Here is a 20,167-nt window from a genome sequence, read left to right as displayed (position 1 = left end):
TTTTAGGGAAATCCAAATCAAAACTACAATGAAATATCACTTCGCTCCATCTAAATGACTATAATAAAAAGACAAAAAACAACAAATGCTGGTAAGGATGTAGACAAAGGGGAACTCTTATACACTGTTGGTAGAAATGTAAATTAATACAGCCATTATGGCAAACAGTATGAAGGTTTCTCAAAAAACTAAAGCAGAACTACCATATGATCCAGCAATTCCACCGCTAGGTATATAGCCAGTGAAAATGAAATCAGTATGTCAAAGAGATATCTACACTCCCATATTTATTGCAGCACTACTCACAATAACCAAGAGATGAAATCAACCTAAATGTTTATGGATGAATGGGCAAAGAAAATGTGGCATATATACACAATGGAATACTATTCAGTCATAAAACAGAATAAAATTGTCATTTGTGGCAACATGGATGAACCCAGGGACATTATACTAAGTGAAAGACACCAGGCATAGACAGACAACCACCATGCGATCTTACTCATATGTGGAATCTAAAAAAGTTGATCTCTCACGCCTGTAACCCCAGCGCTTTGAGAGGCTGTGGCAGGTGGATCACCTGAGGTCGGGAGTTTGAGACCAGCCTAGCTAACATGGTGAAAACCCATCTCTCCTAAAAATATAAAAATTAGTTGGGTTTGGTGGTGGGCGCTTGTAATTCTAGCTACTCGGGAAGCTGAGGCATGAGAATCGCTTGAACCTGGGAGACGGAGGTTGCAGTGAGCCAAGATTGCACCATTGCACTCCAGCTTGGGCAACAGAGTGAGACTCTGCCTCAAAAATAAATAAATAATGAAAATAAAAAAGTTAGCCAGGCGCAGTTGCTCATGTCTGTAATCCCAGCATTTTGGGAGGCCAAGGCGGGCAGATCACGAGGTCAGGAGATCGAGACCATCCTGGCTAACATGGTGAAACCCCATCTCCACTAAAACTACAAAAAATTAGCTGGGCGTGGTGGCGGGCACCTGTAGTCCCAGCTACTCAGGAGGCTGAGGCAGGAGAATGGCGTGAACCCGGGAGGCGGAGCTTGCAGTGAGCCGAGATTGCACCACTGCACACCAGCCTGGTGACAGAGCAGGACTCCATCTCAAAAAAAAAAAAAAAAAAAAAAAGAAAAGAAAAAAGTTGATCTCATAGAAGAAGAAAGTAAAATAGTGGTTACCAGAGGCTGGGGAGGGGATCAGGAAGAGGGAATGGGGAGTGGTTGGTCAACAGGTACAAAGTTAGAAAGGAAGAATAAGTTCTGGTGTTCTATTACACAATAGGGTGACTATAGCTAATAACAATGTAATGTATATTTCAAGTTGGCTAGAAAGGGTTTTATGTTATCACCACAAAGAAATGATAAATGTTTAAAGTGATGGATGTGCTAATTGCCTGATTTGATCATTATGCAATGCATACGTGTATTGAAACATCACAGTGTACCTCATAAATATTTACATTACGTGTCAATTATAATAAAATAAGACAATTTTTTTTAATAAACAAGAAAGAATACTCTGGTAAACTCAGAAAGAGAAGAGCAATGAGGGTAGTGGTGGACTAACACTACCGCGGGGTAGAATCTATTCTAAGCCTTGGTATAAGGAAAGGGGACCCCTTAAACTGGTGAGGCAAAGATAAACTGTCTAACAAGCATTACAGGGACAACTGGATAGCCATCTGGAAAGAACACAATCGGATCCATACCTCATATGAAAATGACTCCAAAAGGAACAAAGACTTAAATATGAAAAATAAAATCACAGAAGTTCTAGAAGAAACCATGGAAGAAATTCTTTATAATTTTGGATTGAAGAATGTGTTTCTAGTTATTATTTATAACCTAGATACCATAAAAGGAAAACTGACAAATATATCTGCCTGCATGGCCTCAAACAAAATAAGCAAAGTCAAAAGAGAAGGAAGCACTGGGAAAAAAATATTTCTAGTTCATATCAGTCAAAGGGCTATTCTTGCTAAAATATAAAGAACTCTCGAAATTGGTAACAGAAAAAGATAAATGAGCAAAGGATATGAACAGATGGCTCATGAAAAAGGAAATACAAATATTTAAGCATATGAGAAAAATGAGATACAATTTTCAGCAAAAAATCCAAACATTTGATAACATGTTGGTGAGAGTGTGGGAAAAGGTAAACTCTCAGCTATTATTGGTGGGAGTATAAATTAGCTCATCTGTGAGAGAAAATAGTACCTATCAAAAATTTAAATGTATATACTCTTTGTACAAGTGCTCTTCTGGGAATTTATCCCACAAATATATTTGCCTATGTACAAAATGATACGTGAATAAAGTTATTCACTGTAGTATTGTTGATAACAGCAAAAGTCTGAAAGCAACCCCAGTTAGAATACTGGTTAAATGACGGTGCAACTCTACAATGGAATGCTATGCAGCAATGAAAAAAAATGAGAAAGTTCTCTGCATATTCAAATAGAGTTCCAAATTATACTGAGTGAAAAAAATATATAAGGTATAGGACACTGGCATAATATGCTTTATTTTGTATGTATAAAGATCCCTAGGAGGATACCTTCCAAGAAACAACACTGCTTTCCTTGGGTGGGGTGAGGGAGAGGAACTAGGTACACTGAGGGCGGGGACGGGTATTTCCCTGTATCCCTTTTACAGGTTGAGTAACCCTTCTCCAAAATGCGTGGGACCAGAAGTGTTTTGGACTTCGAATTTTTTTGGATTTTGGAAAATTTGCATATGCATAAGGAGATATGAGGGGACAGGATCCATGTCAAAATACAAAATTTATGTTGGATATATACCTTATACACATGACCTGAAGGCAATTTCATATAGTGTTTTAAATAATTTTGTGCATGAAACCAAGTTTTGACTGTGTTTCAACTCAACGTGTCACAGGAGGTCAGGTATAGAATTTTCCACTTCTGGTGTCACAGTGCTCAAAACGTTTTAGATTTTGGAGTATTTTGAATTTCTGATATTTGGATTAGGGATGCTCAACCTGTATGTGTATATATTTGTGCCCTTTCTACTATATGAATATATTATCTATATAAAACATCAAACTTAAAAACATGCAATAAAAGAGAAAAAAAGAAACACTATTCAGCTGTTAAAAAGAAGGCCAGGCATGGTAGCTAACACCTGTAATCCCAGCGTTTTAGGAGGCAGAGGTGGGCAGATAGCTTGAGCCCAGGAGTTTGAGACTAACCTGGGCAACATGGCAAAACCCTGGCTCTTAAAATAACTAAATAAAAGAAGTCAGCACTAGATTTACTGATATGCAATGATATCCCAAAGATATTTTTAAAAGAAAAAGCAAAGTGAGAAAGTGAGTACAGTATACTCCTACTCATCTGCTTTACAAAAAGATGTATATATATCATCCCTGGAAATATACACCAAACTGGGGTAAATGACTGCTTCTGGGGAAAGCAAATAGGAGACTCAAACATGTGCCTGACATTGGATGTCCTTTGCTACTGTTTAAACATTATTTTGTTAAATGACGTTGTATTTGTAATATGAATTTCAAATGTTCATCCCCAGCCAGATCTTACCTACGAGCTCTATATTTCCAGCTGCTCCATCTGGATTTCTCACAGACACCTTCAACTCAGTAAGTACAAACCTGAACTCATCATCTTCCACACAAAACCTGGTTCTCCCTCCAGTGTTCCTTGTCATTGTTCACATGACCACCTTTCAGCTGCTCAAGTCAAAAGTGTGTGCTGTTCTCAACTCCCCGCTTTTCCTTCCTCTAACACCCAACCAGTCACCAAGTCCTGTAGATCTCTCTCTCCATCACATCCACCTCTGTTCGTCTTCACTAGCAGTGCCCTAAAGCAAGCAATCGTCTCTCAGCACTGCCGTGGTCATCTAGTCTCCCACAGCTGCTCCTGCCTCCTTTTCTTACTATCCAGTCATTCTACTCCCCTACTTAGAAGTTTTCTATTACTTTCAGCAGCCTTTTCACTTTTGGGAAGTAACACAATGAGATGGATTAGAAAGGGGCCAGAACTCTCATTTTAGTCCACATGATTTTCTCATTTTCCCGTCTCGCTCTTTACATTCCAACCACACTAACCTTCATTGAGTTCCTCAAACTCTTCGTCCTCAAGGCCTCAGTTGCTAGGTCCACATCTCTCCCAATAACAGCACCACTAAGCTTTTACTGCATTAACTACCTCTTATCCTTTTAGTCTCAGTTTAAACACATTCTCTTCGGAGTATCTCTATGACCTTCTAGACTAAATCAGACCCCTGGTTTTATGCTGGTTTAGCAACCCTCCTTCAAACAATTTACTGCAACAATAACTAAACAATAAAATCAGTTGTTTAATATTTATCCCTCAAACAGTCTAAGGACAAGAACAGTTTTGCTCACCGCTGTATCCTAAAATAATACCCACGGAATAAACATTTGTTAAATGAATGAACAGAAGGAGCAGGGGGCAGAACTAAATGGAAAACCAAAGGCCTGCACATAAGAAGGGCTCATGTCAGCAGTGGCCTCCAGGAGGCACAGCGTCCTGCCCAAACTCCAGGAGGCACAGCGTCCTGCTCAAACTCTTGCCTCGGCAGTCCAGGCCCCTGGCTCATTCCCAACATCTGCCTACTTACCACATTCTCTGGGGACTGGAGCTGGCCTGACAAGGCTGGGCTGCTATTATAGCCAGAGGTCATGCCAGACGAGAGGCTTCCATTAGAGCTGGCGCACAGGGAGCTGGAGTTGGCCAAGGTATGTAGTTTATCCTCTTCCTGGGAAGGACAAATCACCATTAACCAGCTTCTGATGCACCCTCACTTTCCCCAGGCCATGCCTTCTCCTACCCAAAGCCACCCCTTCCCTGCTCACCTCTACTGCTCCTTCACCCACCTCCCAGGGCCTCTCTGACTTAGCCTCACATGCCCTGGCTTCCTTAAAGCCACCACTGCTCGTATTTCCCCACACCCTGCACCTCACACCAAAGCCTCTTCCTCCCAGGCCGTGGCCTGGGGAAAGGAGCTGGTGTGATGATGTACAGACAGTGAGCCCAGCTTTGAGTTGACAACAGGGGTCCCACAGCCTCCTCCAAATGTTATGTATGTCCCAAGACTCAGAGGCGGCCACGGTGAAGGTAGACCAGTCTGAGGTCCAGGCCTATCCTGAAATCAGAGGCATGCCCTACTCCACACCTTCAATAGCTGGGAAATGATCTGCTGGTGGATTCTCAGCTTCTCTTGTTCAGTCCGCTCCCGCAGTTGGTCTCGGGCCCGGGCAATCTCCACCTTGGCCTCCTCGTGGGCCTGCTGGTAGTCTTGCAGCATCAACTCTACGTCAGAGGGTGTGTGAGCCGACCTTGACACTGACTCTGGGCTCCTGACGAAGATCACAGGGTGGAAAGAGCATGGTCGGTGGGTGACAGTCCTGGTCTGTCCATCCAAGGCTAGCTTGGGTGATACCATCTTCTTAAAAGACCCATCCTCCATTTGCCCACAGGGTTTTAAAGTTTGATTTTTTAGCCTCAGGAGAGGTTGCTGGACAGAGAGAACCAAGCCACCTTGAGACCCAGGCCTGCAAACCTGCATAGCATGTCAGAGCCCTTTTGTCCATCGTTTCCTGTGCCTTATCTCTGCCCACCCCCTCCCTCACTCCATTCCCTTCTATGTCCTCTTTCTATTTACCCTGTCTCCCATAGAAAACCCTCCAGGACACTAAAACTTCAGCTCCTGCTCCCCATAATCCCCTCCCCCAGCAGAGCCTGCTCCCAGCAGGGTTCTCGGTCCACCCTACCTGGTGGTCGCCACAACATCCTTCCTCAGTTGCTGCAGGTATTCTCGGCGTCTGCTGGGCAAGTCAAGATCCCAGATGAAGAGATCTTTGTTGGGCAGGAGACTCAGTTGTTTCTGAGGGCTAAGGCTTCGTGTCCGGCAGAAGTTCCCAAGTCGCTCAGCCCGCTCTCTCCTGAGGGTCTCAATGGCCTTTTTTTGCCTGAGGCAAAACATGATTCGCTGAAGCTGGCCCTGAATGTCCTTCACATTAAGATCTATCTCTGACCCCTGGAAGATCCCAGAGATGAACCAGGGCAGAGGAAACAGCAAGCCATTAGCTTTCTTGGGTTCTCTTTCCTCACAGCCCACCTCCTCCCCTCCCGACTCCAGGCTGGGGGTCCTTACCGTGCATAGAGCTCCTTCCAGGTGGATATCACAGGTTCATCAGCAGCAAGCGCCTCCCCTGTCCCACTCTGCAGTACCTGGAGCAAGGCATCGGCCTCCCCAAAGCCGTGGTGCAGTTTCGCTTCTGTGAGTTCCACGCTGAGTGAGAGGTTCTGGGCCCCAACTTGCAGGGGGATCTGCTCCCTTTTAGACCACTTAGGATCCTGGCTGTGGTCATTAGGAGGTTGTGGAGGGCTCTGTTCCTGCTTTTCAGAGCTGAGATCACCGCTGGCCCCCAGCTCCTCCTCAGTCATGTCCAACCCCCCAGGTGAGCCCTTCTGAACCCCACACCAGTTACTAAATTTGTTATGCACTGGGAGGTCCCTCAGACTGTGGTGCTGGTGCTCAGGGGCCATGCACATCTGGCAACTGGAGCACAGTAACCCCTCAGGTTGGCAGGCCTGAGGGAGGCCCAAGGCGGAACCTTGGAGCCCTGCAGTATCAGTCAACTCAGAGACAGGGCAGGGGCTGAGGTGCTGGAGGCCTCCCCATGAAGAAGGTCGGTCCAGAGTGCGTTGTGGTTCCCCTGGAGATGCTGAACTCTCACTTCCATTTTCTGTCCTGCTCCGCCACTGACTTGGCTCCCTACCGCTCAGTGGGCCATGCTCCGGGGAAGCCACCTCCTCAGGCACAAAGCTGTCGCCTAGCCTTTGGCTCCTGTGCCTCAGCGGTGGTAGCAGCAGTCTGCTTTGGACCCCGATAGTGGTCCTGGGCTGAAGCTGCTGAGGGTGCTGCCCTAAGAAACTAAATTGGAGTTTTGGACTCTGTTGTGGGCTGTGCGGGGAGTGCAACTCAAGGAAGGACCTCCCATTACTCCTTTGTAAGGAACTTCTACCTCTCTGGGAGCCACCTAACTCATCAATGGTTTGGGAATAATTATCCATTGGAGTCCTTGGGGCACCAACAGGGTCTGGGCTAGAGTCAAGCTTCTGGTGGCCTTCAACAGGGTGAGCTAAAGGGGCTGAGAGGGTCAAAGAGCCTGGGGAAAGACCCGGCTCTTGGGTGCTAGCACTAAGAGTGAGGATTGGGGAGGAGGCCCTGTCCACCAACAAAGCACTTGTGGGGCTCAGCTTCTTCTGGACTCTGGAGTCCCCAGGGTACTCGGAAGTACTGGGAAAGAGCCCTGGGGAATGAGGGGAGCTGGGACTGGGACTGCTGACAACTAAGCAATATGACTCCTCTGGCTGGGAGCTGGGAGGCAGGAAAGCATCAGAAACTGAGGGGCTCACAGAAGGAAGATGCTGCCCAAGGGGGGCTTTCTGAAACCTCAAGTGGGATGAGGGTATTGAAGGGCTCTGGGGCTTGTAGGGAGTGCCTTCTTCCTGAAGACACAGGAGCTGAGCCATTTTCTGTGCTGTTTCCTCTGCCTCTCTCTTCTGAGGTACCCCTGGCAAATCTCCCTCTTCTTGAGACACAGTCGAGGTATCTGAGCCCAGCCCTTCAAGGATCACATTGGCTCCCTGAGATTCGGCCTCTGAAGTCTGGAGGCACAGGGTGGGTGAGACGAGGTCAGTCTGGCTGCCCTCATCCACAGTGGTCTGAGTAGAGCCATCCATCATCAGGGCCTGTGGGGCTTTATCTGGGATGTCCCTCTTGGTGTTCTGCTCCCTTCTGGCCACACCTGGATGGGAGAGACTCCCAAGCAGCTCTGAGGTACTGTGCAGGAGCTGTGAGAGGTGGAGAGACAGATTGTGCATGCTGGTCCATGAGGCCAGATCAGAGGCTGATACTACACTGGCTTCAGGCTGAGCAAAGGAGATGTCAGTGCTGCTCCAGTGGCACCTGCTGCCGACGGTCTGTGTGCCCTGTTCGAATGTGTTCGTCCTGGTCTGTCCCACAGGGCAGCCTGCCTCTGATGGATACAACAGCATAATCTCATCCACTGGACCCGCAGCACGTCCTTCAGCCAAGGGGGGCTTACTCCTCAGACAGTCTGCTTCACCAGAAGGGCCCCTGAACTGAGGTCTTCTGTCATGACCCAAAGTCGGGGCTACTCCTTCAGGGCTCATCAGGATGTGTGGGTCTCCTAAGGCAATCGAAGAACTCCCTCGGAACACTTCCCAGGCCTCATTTGAACCTTGGGCATTCTCAGTGCTGCTGTGTGTGGTTGACAGATCACAAATATTGGCATAAGTGCTGAGGTGGGAGTGGAAAGGGGAGTTCTGGTCTTCTAGGCCATTGTCCATGCTGGAGCACCGGGCCACATTTGATGGTGTCAGCCCCTGGGGCTTCTGGCTGCAAGAAACATCGACTGCACTGCCAGACACATATTGCTTCCAGCTGATACGTGCAGGCTCCTCTGGACGCCAGGGCAGCGCATAGGGATTGATGTCACTGGAGCCGAACTGCAGCATTCCTTTGTCCATCTGAGAGCGCCAATTTTCTGGCCTCACCTGGACACCCAGTTTCTCTGGCTTTCCCTGTTGGGCTTGTTCCAAAGTACCAGACATCCAGCTGGTCATGAAATCAGGGGTTGGCATGTGTGTGAGAGTGGAAGGCATTGGATAAGGAGGGGTGGCAGGCTTCAGGGGCCTGTGATCGGTAGTGCCATCATCCAAGCGAGATGAGGCTTTCTGACTGCTGTCCTCAGCCTGCAGAGATGTTCTTGCCACCGACTTTCCTGAGGAATAGCCCCTGAGATGTGAGTTCCACAATTTGTTAGGCCCCTGTGTATCTTCGTCTGTAGGGGAAGGAGGCTCCACACTCAAGTTCAGCTCCTGAAGAGAACGAGAAGAGCTGACAACTGAGAACTGTGGTGTGGGGGAGGACCTGGAGTGCTTGGGGCCAGAGAAGACTGCAGTCACAGGAAGTGAGCCCCTGTGGTTGGGCGCTGGCTGCTCTCTGCCAGTGTAGAGGTGGCCAGGCCTCTGAGCAGCAGGCTGTGGTGTTTCATTTTGCCTCAAGAACACAGTGGCTGGGTCTTTGAAGCCCTGTGATAAAATCTTGGATACAGGAGGCTTGGCCATAGCCACCTCCTCTCTCCCAGCATCTAAAATCTGACAGCGATCTAAGCCATCTTCACCAGAAGGAGGGGGATTGACACCCTGGGCGAAGGCTTCACCACCACCTGAAGCCTGCTCTCTGTGCTGCTCTTCTTCCTGCCAGAGACTGTCTTCCTGGGGGCTGCAGGTATGTTTTAACCTTGCTACAAACTTGGCTTGGGAATCCAAGCAATTGTGATCCCTCAACTCAGTGGAAAATTGCGGCTTTTCCAAAAAACATCTGGTGGTATTTTCTAAACATTCATGCTGTGGCTCTGCCACCAACTTGCTCTCAGCAGAACCTTCACTTAAATCCAGGGTGTGTGGTCCCTGAGTTGTTGCAGGTGGTTCTGGATTGGTTTGACACACCTGTGCATTCTGGTCACCTACAGAGCTGTCCCTAAACTGCCTCAGTGGCTCAGAGTACATGCCTGCAGGGAAAGAGGCAGCCTCAAGCTCTGTGCTTGCTTGCTTCTCAGCAACCTTTTTCTCAGGAATCCCTATTAATCCTATGCTTCCATCAGTAGCTGAGTGGCTGAAGGAACTTGTCCTCACATCAGGGGCAGAAGGGGATCTGCAGCCTGGAGTTCGAGATAGGACAGCAGCCACAGTAGAAGGCTCACAAGTGCTGCTCTCTGTTAGCCTAAATTCCCTATTAACATCTTTGGGCTCAAGGCCATGTGTCAAGTGCACATCAGGTCCCCTAGAGGAGATCTCGCCTGTCTCATCCATTTCACAGGCCCTGGAAGGTACTACACAGGGTGGGTGGATAGTATGTGGGGCAGCCTTGAAAGGCTCCTTCCCTAGGTCACCATCTCTAAAACACAGTAAAGTAGAGGAATGGGAGGAATAAGCATGAGTAGCAACAGGCTGAGAACTGCATGGCTGTCGGCAAGGAAGAGTTCTGCTCTCTTTTCCTCTAGATGGGCTGAGAGTCCTGCTGCCTTCAGGGTTCCTTGAGAAGACAGGGCCATCTAAAGCTTCCCTTGGGTGTCTGCACGGGGCTCCCTCCCCAATTCCCTCAGGATTTGGGCTTGGTCTTTGATCTGGCAGTGGAGTTGGCCTGGAATGTTTGCTGCCAGCCCTGCAGACTTCTGTCAACCCAGACCCAACACTCTCCTTCCACTTCACACACTGCTGTGTGGGAGCTTCTCGTTCAACCCTTGTCAGAGCTCCAGGCAGAATGGTATCTTGTTTGGGACTTGCCCTACCTTCTTCAAAGCCAGTAGAAGCCTCAGGGCATTGGACATGGTCTTGCTTAGGCCCTGAAGCACTTGTAGAATTCTGAACATCACAGGTCACAGACTGACTTTCAAAATGGGCTGTTTTTTCTCCCTGTGCAGTCACTAACAAATTATCTGAAACTTCTCCGTATGTGGTGTCTAGAGTTCTGGGTTCCTGATGCTCTGGGCTGCTGTCCTGACTGCCAGGGGGTATGCCCTCTGCAGTCTCCTGCAGAACTGACTGACTTAGCTCATGCAGAGTCACTCTAGGATCATCACAAGGGGCCTGAGAAGATAAGGCAGCCACTACCTTCTTTGATACTATCCTCCTGACCTCCTCCACAGGTGCTGAAGAACGAGGACTGTCTGGGGCCAAAGGATCAGCCGAGGAAGGTGTTCTGGTTGCATCTTTCTTTTTCTCTATGATTTCAGAAGAACTAGAGTGACATATAAATGGTTCACTTGCTCCCGCAAACTGCCTCAGTTCTCCAGTACGATGTTTTCTGTCTAGAGCAGGAGCAGCATGGGAGAAAGCCTGCACAGGATCCCACGGCTCTCTGTCAGTTTCCGTATTGGGCAGAGATTGAAAGCTGTCTGCAGACAGAGATGTGGCCTGGACTTTCCTCTCATCAGGTAACAGATCTATCTGCCCTGCTTCAGCAGACAGAGATGCCACATGAAATCCCGGTGCTTCACCCTCATTCCTGGTCTGGTCTGATGATGACTGGTCTATTTGTTTACACTGAGGCCTGCCAGCAACCCTTGAAGAACATTCAGGTTCTAGTAAAGTTTCACAGTAAGAAAGGACCGTGCCCCTGGCCACAAAGTCATTAAGCTGCTTTCTCTGGGCCTTTGCCTGTCTGATCTCCTCCAAGATGGCCAGGCACATGGATGCATGATCAGAGGGCTCCAACAGCCTAGGCTCTGGACTGGGCACCCTCGGCAGGGAAACAGGTGCTAAGGAAACACTGCTGGTCATTCCAAGGTCCGAGGTCTCCTCTGCCTTCTGCCTTGGCTTGCTGGCTTGGTCATTATCCTCTTCCAAGGAGAAGCTGACCCTCTTTTCAGGCTGGCTAGAGACCTTGTTCAGTGAACTGACTCCTGTTTCTTTTTGTACAGCCACCTCGGCTTCAGAAGCAAAATCTTCGCTGGTACTGAAACCCAGCAAGGTGATTCTGAGGTCTTTTCCATGGTCTTGGGGGCTGGTGCTTGCTGAGATCCTGTCCTCTGTCCCCAGAGGAATGCTCTCTGGTACACCAGATTGACTATGAGATCCCATGGCCATAGATCGCACAGACCCACACCAGGCAGTGTGTGCCTCAGAGGAACACTCTCTAACGTTTCCTTCAGGGCTGTGGCTTCTGGTCTCTGTACTCTGATCCTGATGCTCTACTCCAGTTACCAAGGGACTGTTATGAATTTTCAACATTGTGAGATCCAGCACACAGTCAAGTGAAGAGATGCCTAGAGCAACAGGTACATGAAGACACCTTCTTGGCCACCTTGGAGAATTCAAGGGCAAGGTATTACTCAGGTCTTGGTGAAGAGGAGCTGTAGAGAATTCTGTCCGGCTTAGTAACGGGCTGACAGTTTCCTGGCTAAAAAATGTGTCCCTACAAAGCTGGCTGAGACTAGGAAATTTCTGAGTCACTTTATTTTCTTCCTGTAGGCTGCCTCCCCTTTGCATAGGCATTTCTTCAACTTTACCTTGAGCTTTTGGCTCTTCTTGGTTGGAACTACTTACGTGTTCAGCTACTTGGCTTTCCTGAAAACCTTTCACAGTCTCCAATTCCTGAAGACTTCCTAAGCCCCAAGGCTGCCCTTTGAGACTTGCTGATGCTTTTACAAACTGGCCATTATTCTCAGAAGACCTCTCTAGCCTGGGCTGCAATGGCAGAGCTCTAGCCAATGCTTTCATTCTCTGTGAGTGAAGAGAAGTATTGGTGAACTCTCTGCAAGTTGTGTGTTTCCCTAAAGAATCACAAATATCCCTGGCAGGTCTGCCCGATCCAGCTGGGTGGGTGTGCTCTCTCACAGATTCACTCTCTTGTACACCTTCCCTTGACCTGAAGGGGTTCACGGTGATTTTCTGGACCTGGGGATGGTTCCCAATGCTGTTAACCTCCATCTCTCCAGCTTCACTATCCCTAAAGACAGTATCATCTGTCTGTCTTGGAGAAGATGGCTGATCCTTAGAGGGCAAAGGGTTTCCAGAGCTGTCTGGCCTAAGGGCATGGTCAGTCTTCTCCTGTTCCTTCTGGTCCTGGAACACCAACTCCTTATCAATACCTGGTGTGTGGGAAGCATGAACCTGCTTATTCTGCTTAGATTCAATTTCTAAGATGCCATTTTCCAGCTGCATTACACTCCTAATTAGCCTAGCCATTTCATCAGTATTATTAACTCTTTTATTCTGTTTCTTTCCAGAAGGTTCTCCGTTGGGATTTAACATTTCTTGTGACTTTCCAGGGCCCTTGCATTCACTGGGGTTTCTTTCCTGAGGGCATGTAACTAACTGGAAACTTTCATAAGCAGGCTTTGTACCTGGAAGCTTAAACTCTTCTGAGCTATCTTTGGGATGAAGAGCTTTTTCAAGAAGCCCAGTTTCATTTTTCCCTTCCCACTTAGGGGTTGGACTCTCATCCTGGGCCACCATCACTGGGCTTCTTACTCTATGATATACTGATCTGGACTTCAAAAAAACAGCACTTTCCCCTGGCATGTCTTTCTCAAGGCTTACATTGATGGTCTGCCTCAGAACTGTATTCTGATCCAGCTCTTCTTCCTTGCGTGCCTCAGATTCGCAAAAGAGGAGGAGAGGCTTCCCAGACTCAGTGCTGTCTGAGGAAACACTGCAATGGGACTGAGCAGTGACCTCTCCTCCCTCAAGTGCTGGAAAACTGTGTTTTTTATTTAAAATTCCAACTTGATTCTCAAATTCACACACTTTTGTGCTGGTAGAGGGGAGAAAATGTCTGTTCTGAGTAACAGAAAAATAAACTGAATCATGGCTTTCTTCTGTAATATTTCCAGGGCATTTACCTGATTCTCTGATGACTTCCTTGGTATTCAGATCAACTGGTATCTCAGCTGTGACCTGCTGAGATGAGGCAATCTTAGAATTCTGGTTTTGTAACAGCACTGGCAAATGATTCGTCAAATAAGCATCTTGGAGAGCTTGGTGGTTGTGACCAAAGCCCCAGGCTTCCCTGGGGGGTGGGGAAGTTACCCTTACTTCTCTGCAAGCTGGAATCTCTAAGGCAGTTTCTGTCAGGGCATCCCTGCTTTTGGTCACATAGAATGTTTCCAAGAGGGGGGGCTGCAGGGAAGATGACAATGGATTCCAGGGAGCAGAGTGAAGGTATAGCTCTGGACCTGAAGGAAAGGCAAAGGAAACATTTATGTGTCTTCTAACTGCTTCCTTAGAGCTCTCCTGGCAATCTGTCTTCTCTTCCTCTAGTGGGTAGTGGCTGTCGGGACTTAATTGCCCTGGCTGGACTGCACTATTTTTCCTGAGAGCAGCCCAGCCTTGGGGCCAATGGTCTGCTTTGGTGGCTGTAGTGATATTACTGTGACAAGCGTTCTTCTGGAAAAAACATTCATGAGAGGAAGTCATCAGTCCAGGTTTCCTGCAACTCTGAAGGCATTCTTCCAAGTTGTTCTGCTTGACTTCACATGCTTCTGTCATGGAATCTGGTATCATGTTCTCTGCTGCAAAGACCTGTGCATTTGTAGATCGAGAAGCAGACAATGATTCTAAGTCTGCCGAATAAGTTTCGTCATAACTCGCCTCTTTCTCACTAGTGCCAAAGAAATCTGAAACACTTTCTAATTTGGCATTTAAACTGTCCTGTTCTTTCTCTGCCCTCAAACGCCTGATTCTGGACAGATGGATTGGAAAGTTGTTGAGATTCAGATTGCTAGATACCCTAGGGCCAACTGGCAATAGAGTATCTCTTCCTTTGCTAGAAGATTGGGCCAGGGAACCAGAGTCTTCCTCAAGGTAGGGGAAAGCTGGCCTGGGCACTCCTATGGCCTCCAAAACAGGGCAAGAGAGTTCAAGGAGGTACTTTTGCTGAAGGGCAGACCAATCCCTTTCATGGGTGCTGTCTACATGAGGCAATGTGGTGGCAGAGGCAGCCAGCATGTTTGACACACTAGAATTGTGGGATGCTTCACAGCTGCCCTGCTGGGATGTGTCAGGGATACATCTGCCCTGAAAGGTGCCATCGGCTCCTGGTTGAATACGCCTTTTAATTCCCCAGAGAGACAGCCTAGACATATCAGAAGCAGAGGCTGTGTGCTCATCTCTTGCATTGCAGAGGAGCTCAGTACTGCCTTGGTGCAGTTTGGAGTTATATGGCAGAACCGTTTCTGCATCTGATGGCTTTAGTTCCTCAGTATTTGGCCAGTATCCAGGCTTCTCCCCCTTACAGGGGTGGAATTCCTGCACATCAGGACTTGGACATAAAGAACCCACTATTCCTGGGGGGCTGCTGGGGTTGATCTTAGAGTCACAGGAAAACCAGGAATCCATGGACATCAGTGGGCTCTCTCTTGAAAGCTGCATGCCTTGGAGAGAGTCAGCTTGTTCAGAGTAGCTTGGCTCTACCTGTGACTCAGCCTGCTCACAATGGGGTTGGAGCTCACAACAGGGTTGGAACTGAGGATCAAGGTAAAACGAACTGCTCATTGGCAGGACGGCATCCAGCCTAGCTGCTGTTCTGTAGTTGATGGGACCAAGCCTGCATATTGCCTCTTGGTCCATTACAGGCAGACTGGAGTCCTCCAGGTGCCAAAAAGTCTCTGTGGGTATCTCATCAGCTGAACCAGGGAAAGGTTCTTCTTGCTGATCTTCCCCTAGTTCTTCCTCAGCATCAATCAGGCTATCCAAGGAGAAGCTCCTGTGAGTTTGAGCAAGTAGGTCACTGTCTGAGGGTGCAGTGAAGCCCCTCACAGCTCTAGTTCTGGTCCTGGGTTGGCCATGATTGTTGGTGGGATGATTGCCCCCTAGCCTGTTTTTGGGGCTTTGGTACCTCTTCTCAGCCAGTGAGTCCTCAGATAGTTGGCTGTCATCACTTTCAGAGTTCTCTGGCTCTGGGAAATCCCACTTCCTCTCCTGAGGGTCCTCTGGCTTCAGTGGCTCTATCAGGGCTTTGGCATAGACACAAGAGAGAGAATCCACTGAGTAGTTGCTATCTGTGTCAGATAAATCATTGTCTTTTTCTCTTGAATGATCCACTACTGGGCTGAAATCTGTGAGTGGGGCCATGGTGTCTGGGTCTCTTGTATTTTGTTGTCTCTTCGAAGGAATGCCAAGAGGCAAGTGAGAGGACTTTTTGGTAATATTTCTGACCCTAGCTGCCAGAACCCTCTGATGCCTTTTTGATGCCCTGCTTGGAGAAGGTGGTTTGTATTCTGTCCAAAAAGTCTTGACTGCCTTTCCGTGCCCAACAGTCTGCCTGGGTCCATGAGGATACAAGGAATTGCAACTGGCTCCCTTAGCAGCCTTGTGGGTCCCAAGGTTCCCTTCTTTTCGCCACCCAGCTTGTGTGTGGCTAGGGTCTGCTAGTCCCTTTGCCCCTCTGGTCTGGGTAGCAGAGGTGAGGATCTTTGGCTCATGCCTTGGCTTTAGTTTGTTAGCCGATTTCCTCAGAGATGCTAAGCCCTGGCTCACCATCTGATGGGGCTGCTTAACCCCCATCTCCATTTCCTGGATGCCAACAGAGTTGGGACTCATGGTGAGGCAAGTGTCTGGAGCTGAGGCTGCCTTCCTGGCCAAGGCTGCTCTGGCTGTGCAGGGCTGCCCATGGCCTGAGGAATGCAGGCTGTTCTTGTGGAGACACCCTGTCCTTCGAGGGTAGGAAGCAGCCTGCGGCAAACGCTCTTCTGATGATGTTTTCTCTGATGTTTGGTGAGTAGGGTCAGGCATAGGTGGTAATGTGGTAGAGGGATCCCAACTTAGGAAAATGCTGTGAAGACAAGGAAAGCTATTTCAGAAGACGTGAGAGGTACTACTTCCTGTGGACAGAAGGAGGTTAAAAACAAGGGCAATGTCACTGTCTCCTATTGACTTCAGAGCCACAGAAAAGCTCTCTAGGTATAAAAGGAAATTGTGGACTCTAGTCCTAGCTCTCCAAGAGACTCCAGGCCCACTCTGTTCCTCAATTTCTTCATCTTGTTAAAAAACCGAACTGAAGCTAATCACACTTGTAGGGAAAGCTTCCTATTAATAGGCAATATGAGGAATAGAGGAACAATTTAAATGGTATTATGAGGAACCAAAAGATAAATCTATAGAGTGATACACATTCTACAGAACTATAATTATCAATAATATGAAGAAATAAAAATAATGATTACAAACAAAACAAGAAGAATGATTAAAAGAAACCTGAAAAACAACAAACAAATATAGCGTGTAAATCCTACTTGGATCTTGATTTGAAAAACCAACGGTTTCAATGCTGAACCATGTTAGAGAAAAAAGAGAGAGAAAAAAGAAAACTGTAAATAGTTTTGGGCAAGCAGAGAAATTTGAATATGGCCTAGGTTTTAGAATATATCAAATAATCTTAATTTTGGTAGCTGTCACAATAACATTGTGGTTACAAGAAAAGTCCATTTTTTTTTAGAAGTATATACTTAGAAATGTAGAATTAAAGTGACATGGTGTCTAGAAATTGCTTTAAAAAACTTCAGAAAATGGGAAGGTAGGCAAGTGTGTAAAGCCTAATAATTGCTGAATAATATCAGTGATACATATACTATTCTTCCAACTTGGCATATGTTTAAAATTTTTTCATAATAAAGTTTTTTTAAAAAGCTCACCTAGTACTTTGAAGACCAGAGAGGTGAGCAAACATAACACTAACGGACGTTAATTGTGAACATCCTATGGATAAGAACCTGTGCTAGGTCCTGAGGCTATAAAGAGGTATAAGACACAAACCCTTGCTCCAAGGAGTCTGGGAGATAATACAGCCCTGCCTTGATGGCATGTAAGAAGTAATGGAGAAAAGAAACAAGGAAGGTCCCAACTTGAACCTGGGAGTCAAAAAGATAGCTCACTCACCAGGTGGGAGGTGGAGTTAGAAAGCTCACTTGATGTGGTGGGTCGGGGAGGGAGAGGGAGGGAGGTGGTGTAGGAGTCAAGAAGTCTGGTTACAGGCATGACAAGATTGAGGTATGACATACAAGGACATGTATATGGATAGTCCAGATCTAAGGAACAGATGAAAAATGAGGCCGATCCTCACTCCTAAGATATTACCAAAGAAGCAAGAATTGTTACTCGGGGGTTAAGGAAGATGGGAAAGGCCTGAATCTAAAACGATATACACAGAAAGAAGAAGAGTAGCCAAAAGATGGAAAAAGTCATGAGGAAGAGAGGAATATACACGTTCTTCCATTTCACAGACTGAGGAAATGAGGCATGGGGAAAAACAGAACACTACCTGGGCAAGAAGGTTGTAAACTTTAACAGAGTGCTTCCCAGTGACAACTACTGGCTGTACCTGTGTAGCTGGGGCACGTGCTTGCTGCAGAGTCTTTGGGGGCTCAAAGAACTGCAACTCGTCAATTTGCTTCTACATTGAGGCTGTGGGACTGTGGCATCAGGGCTGGGGACCTGGTATGGGGGCTCCTGGGTGCTGTCATCCTGCAGCCAGCACAATGTCGTGAGCTTCTCCAGTCTCTTCTGGGCCTCCAGCAGCCTCTGCTTTTTGATGATTCTCTCTAGCTGGAATGAGACCTTTTTCCGCCGGACATTCCGCTCTGCTGCCCGAAGAGTGTGTCTCCGCAGGAGCTGCAGTTGCACCACCCTTTTCTGACTTTGGACAAATGGGGATGGCTGAATCTCAGGATCTGTCTGAAGCCAAGCATCAAGTGCCACAGATGCCTCAAGTTCTTTCTCTGCTACATGGTCTTCTTGCTGTTGCTGTTGCAAGCTGGCCAGCCAGGTTTCTTCTCTGAGCAGACACTGCTGGTCTGGGAACCAAACACACCCAGAGAGAATTTCAGCATCTCCTTTCCTGCTTGTGGCTGCCTGGACTCAGACACCTCCAGCCATGGCTGGACCTGTGTGGAGTGAAAGAGCTGGCCAAGGTGATGTGGCAGGTTGAGGGCTGCAGGGCTACAGGGCTCCCTTACCACAAGGTAAGGGAATGAAGACCCTCAGGACTCAGCACAGCAGTGGGCACATGCTAGGGCAGGCGGTACGGTATGGATACATGAGCAAATGAGGAGCCGTAAGTAGGAGGTCCATAATTCTGAGGACAATAAGGAAATTAGCTTCCTTATTCTTGTTTCCAGCCCTCTTCTTATAAGAATCTCTGGTGTCTAAAAGAAAAGAGAACACCTAATACCAAAGATTCCATCATATCACAAAGAAAACGATAGAATACAGAAGGCTAAGGAAGCATGAAAATGAAAGAATAAGGAGGTGAGGCAGACACATTAAGTGGTGGACACCTACTTTCTTTAATCTGCTGGCTAATCCAAGCTTGGTCAAATTCCAGTTCCTTCTCAGCTCGAATCTCTTCTGCTAGGATTTGATGCCTCAAATCCTCTACGTAGCTCTGCTGCTGCTGAATCTGGGCCCTGTGGGATGTCTCTCCATCCCTCGGTGGCTGATAGTCCTCGTCACATTGCTCTTCAAGCGCTCTCCTGTCACAGAAGTGGCTGAGGTTACCCAAGGGGAAATGCAAACCAAGCTCAGGACAAACTGATAGCAGTGTAAGGCCTTCCAAGAGAGCCCCTGCAATCAACAGGGTAGAGAGTGCTTTGGACTTCTGGCAACCTTGGACAAACAGGCCTAGTGTCACAAGCAGGTCATGATGTCACAGTGCAGGAGGGGAGAATGGTCATTAAACTGGCATATTCTTAGAGTTGTGGGGTTAGCAGAAACACAAATCCATTTTAGTTAAGGAAAATCACCAGGAAAGTTGTTCTTTTTAAAAAGACACAAAAACATTTTAGCTAAATTCAGAAGTTTGGTCCTTCAAAAAGAATAAAAAGGTGTCCGCTAAAAATATGTTGGAAATACTCAGTAAAGCAGAAGCTCCAGAAACACCGTGGGCATAAAACTCTCTCCTACATATTCAGAGATTGTTACTGCACCTCCACTCCCTGAAACAGAATCCTCTGTGATCTGGTAGCAAAAGGCAGCTGATAATTTATACACACACCACGCCTGTGCGTGTGACCCAAAGGAGAGCTGGTCTCCACTCGAGAGCTGTTTTCAGTGAATGAGCCCTGGAATAGGATTCAAGAGTTTTAGACTCTACCACTCTTCAGAGATATATACTGAAGCATTTACTGGTGAAATACGTCAAGAATTTGTCTAGATCCAGTGACAGGGACTGAGGGAGAGTGAGTGTGGACATAAATGAACTAAGATTAGCCATGAGTTGATAATTTGTGTTGTATTTGAAGTCTTCCATAATAAAAAGCTTACAAAAAATTTTAGATTTTTTCTTTTTTCGAGACACGGTCTCACTCTGTCACCCAGACTGGAGTGCAGTGGCATGATCTTGGCTGACTGCAACCTCCGCCTCCTGGGTTCAAGCGATTCTCCTGCCTCAGCCTCCCAAGTAGCTGGGATTACAGACATATGCCACCATGCCCGGCTAATTTTTGTATTTTTAGTAGAGACAGGGTTTTACCATGTTGGCCAGGCTGGTCTCGAACTCCTCACCTCAAGTGATCTCCCCGCCTCAGCCTCCCAAAGTGCTGGGACTACAGGCATGAGCCACCGCGCC

At 47.4% G+C, this 20,167-nt stretch overlaps 1 protein-coding gene across 11 annotated transcripts in view; it reads right to left on the bottom strand.

The window, feature by feature from the left end:
* Positions 1-20,167, bottom strand: part of STARD9 (StAR related lipid transfer domain containing 9) — a 151,375-nt gene that overhangs the window by 26,560 nt on the left and 104,648 nt on the right. For 10 of the 11 annotated variants that reach the window (XM_054532649.2, XM_024232715.3, XM_054532653.2 and 7 more), the window contains 6 exons: positions 18,883-19,073; positions 17,924-18,395; positions 6,164-16,378; positions 5,781-5,978; positions 5,183-5,366; positions 4,628-4,765 (listed from right to left, as the gene is read on the bottom strand). In XM_054532649.2, coding sequence (XP_054388624.1) covers positions 4,628-4,765; positions 5,183-5,366; positions 5,781-5,978; positions 6,164-16,378; positions 17,924-18,395; positions 18,883-19,073 — 11,398 coding nt within the window. Of the gene's footprint in view, positions 1-4,627; positions 4,766-5,182; positions 5,367-5,780; positions 6,047-6,163; positions 16,379-17,923; positions 18,396-18,882; positions 19,074-20,167 lie in introns of those variants that run through there. The other variant, XM_054532658.1, reaches the window with a different exon arrangement.

Source organism: Pongo abelii, chromosome 16 (genome assembly GCF_028885655.2).
Source record: "Pongo abelii isolate AG06213 chromosome 16, NHGRI_mPonAbe1-v2.0_pri, whole genome shotgun sequence".
Lineage (NCBI taxonomy): Eukaryota > Metazoa > Chordata > Mammalia > Primates > Hominidae > Pongo > Pongo abelii.
This window is presented reverse-complemented; position numbering and strand designations above follow the sequence as displayed.